Source organism: Mangifera indica, chromosome 2, assembly GCF_011075055.1.
Source record: "Mangifera indica cultivar Alphonso chromosome 2, CATAS_Mindica_2.1, whole genome shotgun sequence".
In the NCBI taxonomy this organism is placed as follows: domain Eukaryota; kingdom Viridiplantae; phylum Streptophyta; class Magnoliopsida; order Sapindales; family Anacardiaceae; genus Mangifera; species Mangifera indica.
In genome coordinates, this window is record NC_058138.1 from 6,562,641 (window position 1) to 6,577,520 (window position 14,880).

General features: G+C 29.1%; 2 protein-coding genes across 2 annotated transcripts; both read right to left on the reverse strand.

The window, feature by feature from the left end:
* Positions 1 to 501: 501 nt before the first annotated feature.
* Positions 502 to 2,240, reverse strand: LOC123208493. Its single transcript, XM_044626030.1, has 4 exons — positions 2,109 to 2,240; positions 1,524 to 1,979; positions 625 to 932; positions 502 to 529 (listed from the first exon to the last, which is right to left on the reverse strand). The coding sequence occupies exons 1-4, from the start codon at positions 2,238 to 2,240 to the stop codon at positions 502 to 504; spliced, it is 924 nt and encodes a 307-aa protein (XP_044481965.1).
* A 1,786-nt stretch (positions 2,241 to 4,026) lies between these two features.
* On the reverse strand, positions 4,027 to 5,972 carry LOC123208494 (probable disease resistance protein At4g27220). The gene is made up of 2 exons (XM_044626031.1): positions 5,713 to 5,972; positions 4,027 to 5,411 (listed from the first exon to the last, which is right to left on the reverse strand). The coding sequence occupies exons 1-2, from the start codon at positions 5,846 to 5,848 to the stop codon at positions 4,027 to 4,029; spliced, it is 1,521 nt and encodes a 506-aa protein (XP_044481966.1). The 5' UTR covers positions 5,849 to 5,972.
* Positions 5,973 to 14,880: the final 8,908 nt, after the last annotated feature.

The window sequence follows — 14,880 nt, forward strand, 5'->3', positions numbered from 1 at the left end:
CCAAGGAGAAAAAAAATATATAATAAATTGATAGTCAATTGTATTCTAGTAAAGGGGTGTGAAAATGTGTAGTGACCACTAGTTAAATAATAATGCTCAGTATATACACAAACTAATATATTTTTTATATGTGGAATTAAGGTCAACATTTTTAAAACAAATTTATTATCATTAACACCCAAAATATATCATTATTAAAAAAATTGCAGAAATCTATTTAAGCTAATTAATTGAATGCATACCTTTTCTCTGTGTGCTTGCTGTATAGTTGAATTCAAGTCATTCCCTTCATTTTCTACCTCCTCTCTCTCATACTGGCTTTTGTATAACATTGGTGTGCTTAACATTCCTTGACAAAAATACTTCATATTGGGGCAATCTTCTATAATTAACTCTTCCAAAGATGAGAAATTGAAAGAATAATTCCCAGAGCAAAAATATAAAAGATCGCCTAAACAATTAAGTGACAGCTTGTTCAAATTATTTAAAACAACTTGTTCACTACTCGACGCTGCATCGCCCTCGTTTTCTAATATTTCAATCAGCATTTTACAAGATGATATTTCCAATTCTCTCAATTGCACCAAATTTCTAGCTATTGAAGGTGTTGTTAAGTTAACCAACCCATGGCAACCTTCTACTGTAAGAACTTTAAGATTCTGGAAAGAAGGTGTAGATAGCAGTGGACTCAACAACATTTTACACCAAGATACATCTAGAACTTCAAGACTTGGAAGATCCGCTAGCATCTTAATTTCTTTGTAATTACAGCCATTTAGTTGAAGCTTTTTCAGATGGTGAAATCTCTGAAGGGGTCCAAGTGGAATATATGCTGACTTATCATATGAGATTTCAAGAGTTTTAGATTGATTTTGCCAAGTAATTTCGGCTAAACCATTCCGAAATTCAAATACCTCCAAATGGGAGTTGATCTACAAATTCATCAAAACAAAATTCAGTTAGTATTTGATATTCTTAAAACAAAACTTTAATCCAGTTACACTAATTTTTGAATTTATCATCCTTTTTAGTATGAATGAAAATTGCTCATTTTTTACAAAGTGAAAATAAAATTTTATTGTTGATTTCTAAAATCATAATTAATAATCTATTTAAAAAAAATAGGACTTCAATGACTTTAATGGATAGAATCCTAAAGAGAAATTGTTCAAATCAAACAACCATTAAATAAACAAAACTTTAATCAAGTTAAACTAATTTTGAATTTACCATCCTGTTTAGTATGCATTCAAGTTGCAAATTTTTTTTCAAGTAAAAATAAAATTTTATTGTTGATTTCTAAAATTATAATGGATAATATATTTTAAAAAATAGGACTTAAATGACTCTAATTGATACAATACTAAAGAGAAAATTTTTAAATCAAATAACCATGAATTTTTCTAAACTTCAGTTCCAAAGGAAAATCACAGAAGATAAGAATTCCACAATTAAAGTTTTGAATAAAGTGTTAAAACATATAGAGAGAGAATATTAATTCTTTTTCAAGAAGATATTCATACCTTATCGTCCAAGAAGATAGCTTTTGGATCTAAACTATCAATTTCACTCTCCTCAGTGATGCTTTTGAAGCTCAAACATTTGGCACAATTTCTCACCACCAATTCCTTCAACTTTGGCCATTCTAAAGTATGTATTTCAGGACAGAAAGTTGTAAGATTTGGCAGATTCTCAAGCGTCAATAAGGTTACATTCGGAAAGACAAAATTGACCACAACATTTGCTCCTTCTTCTTTTGTAACAATCTCTTCTAAGGCCATACAATACCTTATCTTTAGTTGTTGGAGTTGGTGGAGACTTCCGACAATGGAAGGTGGAAATGCATATTTTATATTTTCACAATTCAAAAGGATCAAGTGTGTTAAATTTTGATAGAAGGAAGTTGGATGTTGGTTATAGCAAATTTCTGCAGAATTATCATCTTTGAATGTCTTGTACTTGAAATCAATGGAGATTTCCTGCATTACAAGTTGATAATTGTTTCAATATAAAGTAATTAAAAATTGCACTAATTCTTTCTCTTTTTCTAAACTAACTAAACTTGCATACATAAGTAATTACAGAAAACAAATTAATTGATTGCATACCTTGTCCTTCTTTTTGCACAATCCATATATGATTTTATTAAGATCATTCCCTTCATTTTCTATTTCCATTTCCTCGTAATTGACTTTGTGCAACTTTGGAGTGCTTAACATTCCTTGAGAGAAAGTCTTCATTTTGGGACATTTTCTTATAATTAATTCTTCTAGTGATGAGAAATTGAAAGAGTAATTCCCAGAGCAAAAGTATGTGAGACTTTCTAACACTTCAAGTGACAACAACTTCAAATTGTCAAAAACAATTTTGCTACTTGTTGCATCTCCCTCATTCTCTACTATTTCAACCAACATTCCACAATTTGATATTCTCAATTCTCTTAACTACACCAAACTTCTAGCCACTGAAGGTGTTGTTAATGCAACTAACCCATGCACATGCCAGACATTTAGGACTTTAAGATTCTGGAAAGAAGCTGAAGATGACATTAGACTCATCAATTTCATACAATGCATCACATATAGATCTTCAAGATTTGGAAGATTAGATACACTCTTAATTTCTTTGTATTCACACACATCTAGTTCAAGCCATTTCACACCTTGAAATCTTTGAAGGAGTCCAAATGGAATATTTGCTTTATCCAGCGAGATAGTAAGAACTTTATATTGACTCTGCCATCTAATTTTTCTCACACCATCCTGTAATTCAAATTTCTCCAAATTGTGGTTGATCTACATATTCATTAAAAAAAAAGTTTAATTAATAATTTTTTTTTGGAAAATTTTAATTTTTTCCTTGTTTCCTTTGAATTTAGTCGTACATAAGATCAATAGTAATGAAAAATCAGTTAACTCATTAAGCTTTCCAATAATAAGACAGACCATGCACCTATTAAATATATTTCTAATAAAAAAATAAAATTTTATTTTTGGTTTTCACAACTTAGATTACTTCAACCAAAAAAAAAAACATAAAAATAAAAATAAAAATAAAAGAGATGCTATGAATCACATAATGCAATTAAAATGTGTGACTCATATTAGATAGTGTCTATAGATAATTTGATTCAAAATTACATTGATTTTTTCTTAACAGAATTGTCTCGTAACAAAATTGTCCAAATTCAATTAATCATTCTTGTTTTATTTTCTAGATTTTGGTTCAAGCAAAAATAGACATTAAGAATCACATATTTAAAACAAGAGATTTGTACCTTATTTTCTAAGCAGAGGAATTTTGACTATGATTTTGGAAGCGCACCCTTCTTGTTATCATCTTGCAAGCCCAAATATCTCCAAGTCAAATTTTCACAATATTCTATCACCAACCTTTTTAACATTGGGAATTCTGAAACATGTATTGCTGGACAGAAAATTGTAAGTTTTGGTAGTCTTTTGAGCACCAATTCAGTTACTTGTGGAAAGATAGAATTAACAACAACTTCAGCTCCTTCTTCTTCAACAATCTTCTCTAAAATCTCACAATCTATTATCTCTAGGCATTGAAGTTGTCTGAGGCTTTTGACTATGGAAAATGGAAACACATGTGTCATCTTTCCACATCTTTCGACCTTCAGTCGCTTCAAATTTTGGGGGGAAGTTGAAATTCGGTTGTCCCAAATCTTTCCTAGACTAATATTGTACAAAACCAACATCCTAAAATTGGTAAAAATAACCTACAACCAAAGTTAATTGTTGTTTCAATATATGTATGAATACATATGAGAAGAAACTTAAACAAATAATTTAATAAAATCAGTTTGACAGAAATTGCGTTATTATATGGACATTCAAGAGAAGGAATTGGTAATGAAATTGCATAGAAAATTTAAATCACTAGAAAAAAAAAAAAGAATTGCAAAAAGAGGTAAAAAACAATATCACAACTATATGTGAATAGATGTGAATAAGTATAAAAGAAAACAAGAATATATAATAGAGAAATACAAGAAGTTATAGTCAATCAAACATTTTCTTTGAACAAAGGCATGATTTCATTGGACTGCAAATCAAAATTTGAATTCTCAACATAGTTCTCATCTTCTGAAAATTCAGTTAACTGTAAGAGATCAACGTTCTTGAATCCATGTAATTCTTCTAGTGACTTGATAGAATTAAACTGAACTTCCAACATCCTCAAAAGCTCATGTTCCCCATAATGCTCAAGTTCGCCATATTCTCCAAATATTTTCCAAAAATCTCCTATTGATATTTTGTACCTTTTAAGCTCTTTGGAAAATAAATTTTTAGGTAGCACTTTGTTATCTCTAACATCCAATTCTACACTCGAGAGATTAGACAAGAGTTTTAACTCCTTGAGTATATCAACCTTCCACTGAATAGGGCATCCCTTTATATGAAATTCTTCCAATTGCAATAATTTTGATATCACATTTGGCACAATGACTTGTAATTGTTTACAATTGCTTAAATCTAATAACTTGAGTTCAGTCAATTGACCCATTTCTTCAGGCAACTCCTTGATGAATGAATGTTTCAAGCTAAGGACTTTTAGTTTCTTTAGCTTTTCGATAATAGCAACATCATAAATTGTACTATCATCTAAACATAGTGTTTGAAGGTTTTTCAAAAGATGAAGGGATGATGGCAATGATGATCGGTGTAATTGAACCAAATTTAAAACTTTGAGCTTTGGCATCACTCTAAAGAATTCCTCCGGGATTTTTAAATAACAGCTTGACATGTAGAAATATTCAAGGGCTGGACAATCCAAATCCTTAGGTTGAAGTTGACTAATAATAGTACTACTACCATGTAAGGAGATTTTTGTGCATTTCTTGAGTTTATCTTTATCCTTCCATTCTCGTTCAATGTCATTTTTCGATGTAAATACATGGTGATCAACGTATGCTATTGTTATAGCAACAGCACGAATAGCATCATGCATAGCAAATTGTTCGCTTCTAAATCCATCAAGTAACAAACTAGCATCTTTGAGGTCACAAACCAATTTATTCAATCTATCTCGTGCATCTTCCATTGTTAAATTAGCTCCTTCAAGTATATCCAAACACACAACATGTTTGAATAAGTCTGAAATGGAAGTATTATTTTCCATTAGACTGGAAATTAAAAACGTTTTCTTAAGTTCTTCATCCCTTAAATAATTGTAACTTAAGGCCATCTTCATGTATTCCTTTTCCAGGAATCCTATAAACTTTGTTGGTGATGGTGCTCTTAATTCTCGCAATGCTGCTTTCCAATCAGATGGATGACTCTTGTTTTTTAATGCTTTTGCTATAGTACAAATAACGATAGGCAACCCTGCACACTCCTTGCATACATCATTCGGTAAAGAATTCAATTCATGTGTTTGAATAACATCACCTGCAAATAGGGCTAGGATTATACTAATTGCATGTGTATTTACATGCATACTCTGCATATCTATAAATAAGAAAAGTTTAAAATAAGATTATACTAATTCCACCTTATAATTAATGTCAAATAACAAACAAAAACAAATTACTAAGTCAACAATAGGATATACCGGCAAACTTAAAATTTGTCTGTTTAACAATTAAAATTGTGAAAATTCTATAAGGTTATAAAAATTAATAAATCTGGATGTTATAAAAATTGGGCAAACCAAGAAAACATTCAAGTGAAAATTCTATAACAAGATTACCAGCCATCTTCCTGAATAGGTTCCAAGCTTCTTCTTCTTCTAAAACGCCCATCTGGAAATTATTTGTGGAACCCATCTTCTCCAATACATCTAAGTTTCTTGTCGTGAACATTAGTTTACATCCTCCACGATCCATTTTAGAAGGAATACCGATAGTCTTGAGATCAATATCTTCCCAAATATTGTCTAAAATTAGAAGGATCTTCTTACCGCTCCTCAATCTCTGATACAACTTATTAGCTCTTTCAGTCTCGTTACTAAATTTTATGCCCAACTTCTCTGCAATTTTTGTTTGAACTTTTTCTATATCAAAATTTTGTGTTACCTATAAGACAAGAATAATATGGCCAATTTAAGAATAACGAACAGAGAGGAATAATTTTAAACTAATAGCTATTTTATTTTCTTTCAATCGTTTATTATTAATTTCACTCTAATATTATGCCAATCATATAAATAATTATCACTCAAAATAATCATAAGAAAGCTTAAACATTTACCTCAACAAAAACAATGTTCTCAACAATTTATCCTTCTCTGCTTTCCTTCCAGCTTCCTGCACAAGAGTAGTCTTCCCAAGACCACCCATCCCATAAACACCAATCATGTACACATTCTCATCATTTAATGCATGCCATAAATTCTTCACCATAGAGGTTCTTGATTCGAATGCAAAATAATCTTCATTAGATCTCAACCAGATATCTTGTGGAATAGTAGGAAAGGAAACTTGATCGAACTCCTTTTCTTTCCGGAGGAGTGGATCAATATCCTCCTGCTTTAATTTGAAAGCTTTTTTGCTTTGTTTGTAGTTGGACCACAATCCCCTGAAACATTGAGGGTTGTTTGCTTTCTCTTGAATCAACTGTTCTGCTTCTGTAATTGTCTTCTCCACATCCTTTTGCCAGTCCTTAACATTCTGTCTGATGACTTCCACATTTCTTTCAGCAGCAGTAACCTTAAGCTGAACTTCGTCTCTCATATTTTTCAACTGATTGACTTGTTTTTCCAGATTTTTGAAATTGGTGTTGTAGTTGTACAAATACTTGAATTGACGCCAAATAGGAGCAGCCAACCACTTGCCGACTTCAAGGACAGGACTCAACACACTCCCGATACTCCCGGCAACATCAACCATTTTTTTTTTTGAACTTTTTTTCAAGTTTGAAAAACAGAAGTAAAGCAAACGAAAACTGAAGAAGATTTTAGTAAAGCAAATAAAGTAAGGAAATTAGGTGAAATAAAGAAGATTTGTGGGTGAACAAGAAAACAAGGGAACTGGTTTAAGAGAGGTTTCTTAATGATCGAGAGAGAACAAAACTCAAGATGATGAAGAGAGATTACAATGAACACGAATGAATTAACTGCTTTTAACTGTGCAGAGAGAACAACTTTCTCTAGATAAACATTATGAATCAAATAAATGAGTTAATTTGCCTGACTTTACGTGTCAATTTGTGATATAATAATCTTAAGATGCCACTTGACTTTGTCCCCATTGATAAAGACATTAAATGCCACTTGCATTAAACTATTGTCAAAATCAGATGTGTACAAAAGATTAGGCATGTATCATTGTAATTTAAAATATTTTAACCCAATATCAACAACTGAAGGCAGAAAATCCATCAAAAGTATAAAACCTTGAAAGCAAAAAACCTGATTTTACGGGTCAAGTTGTGATATAATAATCCTTAGGCTTTTTAAAAACATACTTGTAAAATTTTAAAACCCTAAATACTCATTCAAAGTTTTATTTATTTTCGCATATTTAAAATTTTTTTATTAAGGATAAGATTAAAATCATTATTTTACCAATAATATTAAAATAAATAAAATTATATCTCAATTTCTCCTATTAGTTTAAAAAATTAACAATTTCTCCTTAAATTAAGTTTTAAAGAATTCACTTTTTTCTTATTTCTAGGGTTTTATCTCTAATGGCTCTAAAAAATCTAGTCACCGTCCGATCTTCCCTACCAAATCGTTGACTCTGAATTGTTTCATCTTCCGTCGATCTTCTTCAATGAGGGACAATGCTTCATTGTCTAGATTTGGAAGACATTTTGTCATTTAGATGTTGTTTTTTTGCCAAATTTTCAAACAACGCTCCTTTCATTAGATCAAAAGATGTCATATGTTCGCCGGATTAATTTTCCAAACCCTAGTGAAAAAATGGTAATTTTTCAAAATTTATTTTTGAAAAATTGTTAGTTTTTTAAATTAAAAATTAATATAAATTTTTAAAATTTATAAATAAAATAAAAATTTTATCTTTAAATTTAATAAAAATTAAAAAATATTGAAATTTCTAAAATCTCAAATATATATTTTTTAAAAATAGATTAAAACCTCGTTTGGCTAATATATAAATATGTTATCCAAATTAATATTTATTATTGTTACCCACTTAGCAAGGTTGATGGGACATTTTCTGAGTTCGAGCAATAATAATTAATTATTATTGTGTACACAGATCTTATCGGACTATTTTACTTTTTTTTTTTTTCGCCAAAGCTTTGATTTTAAAACACTTTTTCCCTTATAGTTTGCATGGGAAACACCTTTTCACTGAAATTAAGTATAAATAATTTTTTAATCTAAACTTAAATTCAATTAATGAAATAATATTATTAAAAAATAAAATTGTTATTTTATTTTTTTGAAATTATCGTATAATTCTAAATTAATAAAAATTAAAAATAATTTTTTAAGTATTTAAATTAAATAAAAAATCTTTTATTTCTATTTCTTTTCACATTCACTATTTATTCTTCTTTTCTTATAAATATGAGTGTTTTTATCATAAAATTGTATATTAAAAAATAAACTATAATTTTTGAAAATGTTAAAAGTCTTTCAAAAACTTTTTCGGGGGTTATCAAAAATTCAAAAAAGTTGGGGTATTTTAAAAATGTTTGAAATATTAGTTTACTCTCAATAATTTAAATAGGTATAAATATTATATTATAACTATTGAGGTTATATAATAAATTTCAAAATATGTGAGAGTTTAAAAAACTTTTAAAATTTATTTATAAATTTTTTAATATTTTTAAGGGTATGATCAAAAACAGTTATTTTTATTAAAATTAATAAATGATAAATTATTATTTTATTTTTTTAATAAGTGAAATACATATAAGAAACCGAAAACACCTTAAGCTCACTTTTACAATCATAAGGTGTTAATCTTACATTAAGGTTGATAATATTTTTGATAAAATTTAATCTTAAATAAAAAAATATTATTTATACTAAGGGTGGATTCAGGCCGAGCCGAGCTTAAACACCCATTGGCTCTAGTGTAGTTCACATTAAAAAATATGTTAAATCTTTGTCTTGAATTCGATTTGAATTTGAATCAAACTAAATTGAGTCAAATCAACTAAATCGAATCGAATCAACTTTCGAGACTTAGTTGGCTTGGATTATATCTAGACTGTATTGAAAATTAGAGATCATCCCATCTCTACATCCAATTAGAACATTCCAAAAATGACATCCTTATTTAGAGGATGATAAGACAAAAATGAAATCTAGAGAATATAAAAATGTAAAAAAGGTTTGAAGATAATTTGGTGGAGTTCTTATTGTGGTGACAATTGAGTACCTTGTAACTAGAGCGAGGGTATCTGCACAGTAAACTACACCAGGATATTCTTCAAATGAGCTGAATTTGAGCTAAATTAAGTCGAACACCCTTTATCTCAAGTTTAGCTCTAATTAAAAAATAGACTAAACTTTTGACTCAAATTCGATTCGAATTTTAATTAAATAAATTTAAACTGAGCTGAATTGACTTTCAACACTGAACCAGCTTAGATCATATCCATGCCAAATTTATACCAATTAATTTTAAAAAAATGTTTTCAGGTCGTACATGAGTAAATGTTATTTCTTCATTTAAGTATTATTTTTGTTTGATCTACAGCCGTTAGAGCAATATTAAATATCATTTTATTTTCAGATTTAATTATTATTTTATTTGATCAACAGCTTGGCATTGTCGGTCTTTGTATTTAATAACATTCTCTCTTTTCTATTTAGAATTGATGCATAATTTTTTTCGCCGAAATTATGGCATTTTTACCATAATTTTTTCCGGTTTATACAAGTATATTCAATTATTCACAAAGTGAGTTATAATATCAAGTTTACTCTTGCCTTCAACCTTAAAAATACAAAGCTTTTCATTACAATATAACAATTGTTTTGCAAAAACTTTTTTTATAAAACTCGCCATAATTCAAGTAAGTATTGATCCAAACCCTTATTTTAATCTACATTTTATTATACATTTGAAAATCTTAGAATTTAAAGCACACAAACACTCTAATTTTGTTGGGCAAATGAGATTTTTTTATAAATATTATTTTTTGTCAGTTAAATTAGTTAGAGTATTAATATATTTATCAGAAAAATTTGTTAGCTAGTTGGAATGCATGTTTATGATGTGTTCGACGTGAAATTAACGTTCAAAAAGTAACTAATGAAGAATTAAGGGTTGACAGGTCTCCCCTAGAGGATAGGCGTGCCCTACCTAGGTAAGACTGGACCAGGTGCGCCCTGCCTAGGCATCCAGTTGTAATTTCCCATTTTATTTCAAAATTATAATTTTCCAAGTTAATTTTCCATATTATAATTGTAGGTTATATTTTCATTTTGAAATGGAGAAAGCTACATTTATAATTCGGTTAGGAGGGCAATGGCTCACACGAGATGACAATATAATGAGATATGTTGGTAAGGATGAAAAAGAGATTTGCACTGACAAAAGTGTTGCTTTTGAGGGATTTGTTGAAAAATTTGTTATCGTTGGAGAATCAATCACATGTTCACATATTTAGGCATAATGAAGCATCATTGATTGAAAAGCCATATGAGAGTCGAGATGATGATGATGTTGGTAGCAAGAAAAAAACTAGGATCAACATAACTTTATGTTACAAAGAGTTGTATCAAAGGAAGAGACAATCTTCAAGAAGAATAGGTTGATGATGAACAAAGGGAGGATGTTGATGGTAATGATGATGATTAATTCATGAGATTTGTGAAATTTGATAAGATGTACAATGTACCAATCGAAGACCATGAAATGTACGATGCATGAGAAGATGCTGAGAGAAGTCCAACTAATGATCTTAATGACTAGGTTGAGTGTAGTGCAAGATGTCATGGTTCGGTTAACCATTTAGCATATACAAAAAATATGAATGTTCCTAATTCATTTCAGTAGGTTCTTTAGGTCGTTGTGGATGTTAAGAACACGGGGTATCAGTAATCTTGAAACACGAACTAACATGAGTTTAAAAGTAATGGGTTTTATAATTCTAAGGTAGAATTGAAATAATTATTTGAAAGATGTGTTTTAGAGACTGGTTGTTAATACAAAGTCCCTTATTCTGATAGAAAACAATGGGAGATCAAATGTGTAGTGGAGCAATGTAAATGGCGAGCATGGGCAACAAAGAATAATGATGCAGATTTTTGGGTGTTACGATATATGGGCAATGAATACACTTGTCCACAAGATCAAATACTGTCATATCATAGACAGATTGGTGTTCAGACCCTCAGGACAATTCTTAAATCAATGTTTGTGGTTGACTATATATATTAACCAAAGGAAATTATCTCTGATATGGTAGATAGGTACAAGATTGACGTATAGTACACATAAGCATGACATGCCAAGACATATGCACTAAATTCATTACGAGGATCACCTCAAGAGTCTTTCATGCTCTTAGCCGAGTATTTTCATAATCTAGAGTTATAGAATCCTGGAACAATCACATATATTGACACTGATGCGGACAATAAGTTTTTCTTTATGGCATCAGGGTGTTCGATTCGGGGGTTTTAACAGTTTAGTTGTCCAATAATTTGTACTGATGTTTTACATTTAAAAGGAAAGTATCTCAGATAGTTTTTCATTGTTGTTGCGAAAGATGGTAATAATGAGATTTATTCATTGGCCTTTGGTACTAAGGGAAAGGAGGAATTGGAGACATGGACATCGTTCTTGAGCTATTGCCATAACTGCATTGGTGATTTCGCAAACTTGGCCATTATTTCATATTGGCATCCTACAATCATTGTTTTAATGGCAAACGTGTCACCTTATGTCATTCACGGTTATTGTAACCACCACACCAAAGGTAACATGCATTCTCACTATAGAAAAACCAAACATATTGAATGATTGTTTAATTTATTATATAAATATATTTATATGATATATATATATAAAATCCATAAATTGAGTGTGAAAAGTGTGAGAAGTGTGAGAATGTTATATAATATAAATATATTTATAATATATTATATATAAAATATAATATAATATTTATATAAATATTTTTATATACATATTTTTTATATTTATTACAAACAACTATTTTTATTCAATTTTTTAATTCATAATTCAAATAATTTTTGAAATACTGAAATCTTGCACTTTCTCTTACACTTGCACTCATCGTGCTCAAACTCTTAGAGTTCGTACTTGCACTCTTCATACTCGTATCGGTTTTGCTTTTCATTTTGATATGAATATATCAACAATAAAACTAAAAATCAATCTATTTTCGAATAAGTTTATGAATGTTTCGATTTATAAGTTATCAAACTTACAATCAATGTGATGATGTTGGAGTATGCTACTAAAAAAAATACGACTGAAGGAAGATAATTACCCGAGAGAAGTATTATTAAAATAAGTATTTAATTTGTTAAAAAAGTAAATTCATTAAAAGTTTGCCTCAAAAGATTTAGGCGCAAAATTTTATACTTGTTTTAATTAATATCTCTTTTAATATAGTTGACTGAATACGTTATTGACTAAATAGACTTTATCAAAAATTTTAAATTAAAATATTTTATTTTAACAATACATCGTGAATTTTTCATTAGTTATTTAATTAGTCTATTAATGAACTAAAAACTTATAAATTCAACAAAACTCTCCAATTAAATTACAATAACACGAATCTTTTGATTTTTTTAATTAAAAATCTTAAATATAAATTTAAACCTTAAACTAGGGGAGAATTCAAGTCAAACTCGTTCAAACTTAGTTTAGTCTTTAACTTGAAGACTTAAATAGTTGAGCTCAAATTGAAAAATAATCAATTCGTGAACCTTAAACAAAACTCAAGATTGATGTTGATGATGGAACTTGGTTCTTTGAAGATTCTCCTATACTTTATCAATACTATTACTTACTATCTCAAATAAACAAAACTTGATAAAAAATTTTTAAATTAAACCTAACCGCAAATAAACCCATATCATTGATTGCAATTATACGAAATTTTACATATATTTTGTCATATTTAGAGGGTGAAAACGTTGTTTAGGTAATAAGGATGCACACATGGGATCATCATCTCTACCAATAAAAACATCACTGAGAAGGTGTGTTCTGATGCTTAAAGTGCAAATTCACCATTCTTATATTTGTTTTATCCTAACAATTAGCCGCTTGAGAATGCGGGTGATGATGGTGGAAAGATTGAGAAAGGAATTAATTAAGAGGGCTCAGTAAGCTAGGGTGTTATAGTTGCTATAATAGTGAGTCATGTAATTGGGAATTTGCCTTGTTGGGTTGTTTTTCTTGTATATGTTATTCAAGGGTTTGTGGTAAGGATGAAAATGGTTATGGTTTTGAGAAGGGAAAGAAGGGAAGGAAAGAGTGTTGTTGCTTTAGGAAAGATGAATTTGAGAATGTCAGGCAGTATGATCTTGTGTTATAATGATATATTGGAATTTCAAAATATGAGAGCAGATAACTCTTACTTGAGTTAGATCACCTCTTTCTCACATCTAGTCGAGAGTTATAAATTCAATTTAATTGAATCTGAACCGATTATACTAAGTTAGAGAAAACCCTAAATCCAATAATCAATCGCAAAATCACTTTCTTCGGTAAGTGAAAAATTTGATATTAATATATCATTACCGAATTTCAAACTCATGCTTTCTTGTTTCAGTGTCCCTACTAACCCTCTATCTTGTCACTGAAAATACCATTTGGAGGTTATTTGTATACAATTTGTTTTTGGTGAGAAGAAACATTTACTTTAATTAAACCATTCATTTTGCATATAACAAGATTACTTTTTTGATTTAATCAGACTTGAACCGAATCAAATAAAAGAAAAACTTAAATCCAATGATTGTCTACCATTGTTACACCAAAAAAGTGAAAATTTTGATATTATATTTTCAATAAATTATGAATACATAGGCCTCTCATTTGGATACACTCATCATTACTGCTTAATCTTTCTTAGGCAGCTATTTGCTTGTAATTTATTTTCTTTGCAATTGCACACACAATTTAATAAATTGTCAAAAGTAGGTAGACAATTAATCTGACAAAAACAAACGTATTTTCCAAGCAGCAACCACATGACAGTGACTCTGCTCTTAAAGATAATAGCACATCAGGTCAACCTATGTTTACATTTCAATAACCATATGTCAATGTATCTAGTTTGCAATTGGATTGAATTTATCACAAGGTGAAACTCAAAATGACTCTCTAACCATTATGATTTTGATAACAAAAAAGTTTTATTTGAGTTGACTTATTATTTTAAAATAAAATTTACCACAACTAAGCAAATGATAGTTTAAGTTTAGTTATCAATCTTATAATTATTATAATAAATAAATTAAAAATTTTATTTTAAAATATTATTAAAAAATATAAATTTTTACTTTCTTATACTTCGAATTCCTTGCATTGTCCCTATTCAAGGCAATTACTCATAATTTTAATGCAAATGATTAATAAAATTCCATGAAATTTAATTGTTTAACAAGGGAAACTCGCTACCTTGTGAAAAAAAATAGGGAAATTAAAATTTTTACCACTATTTTATTCCGTGTATACAAAAGTGCCACCTATCCTAAAGCTTAAACATATATACCACAACAGTAACCAACTTTCCCAAAATACCCCTCTTTAATCTTTCATGCAAATATTATCTCTCTTCTTCTCTGTAACTTTTTTTTCTCTTCTTCTTTTTCTTTCAAAGTGATAAAGAAATCACTCTCTCTTCTTCTTTATCTTCAAAAACAAAAGAAGGAATGAAAATACTGAATTCTTTAGATTAAGAATTCTTCAAAGTAAGGATAACAAAAAAAAAGAGCAAC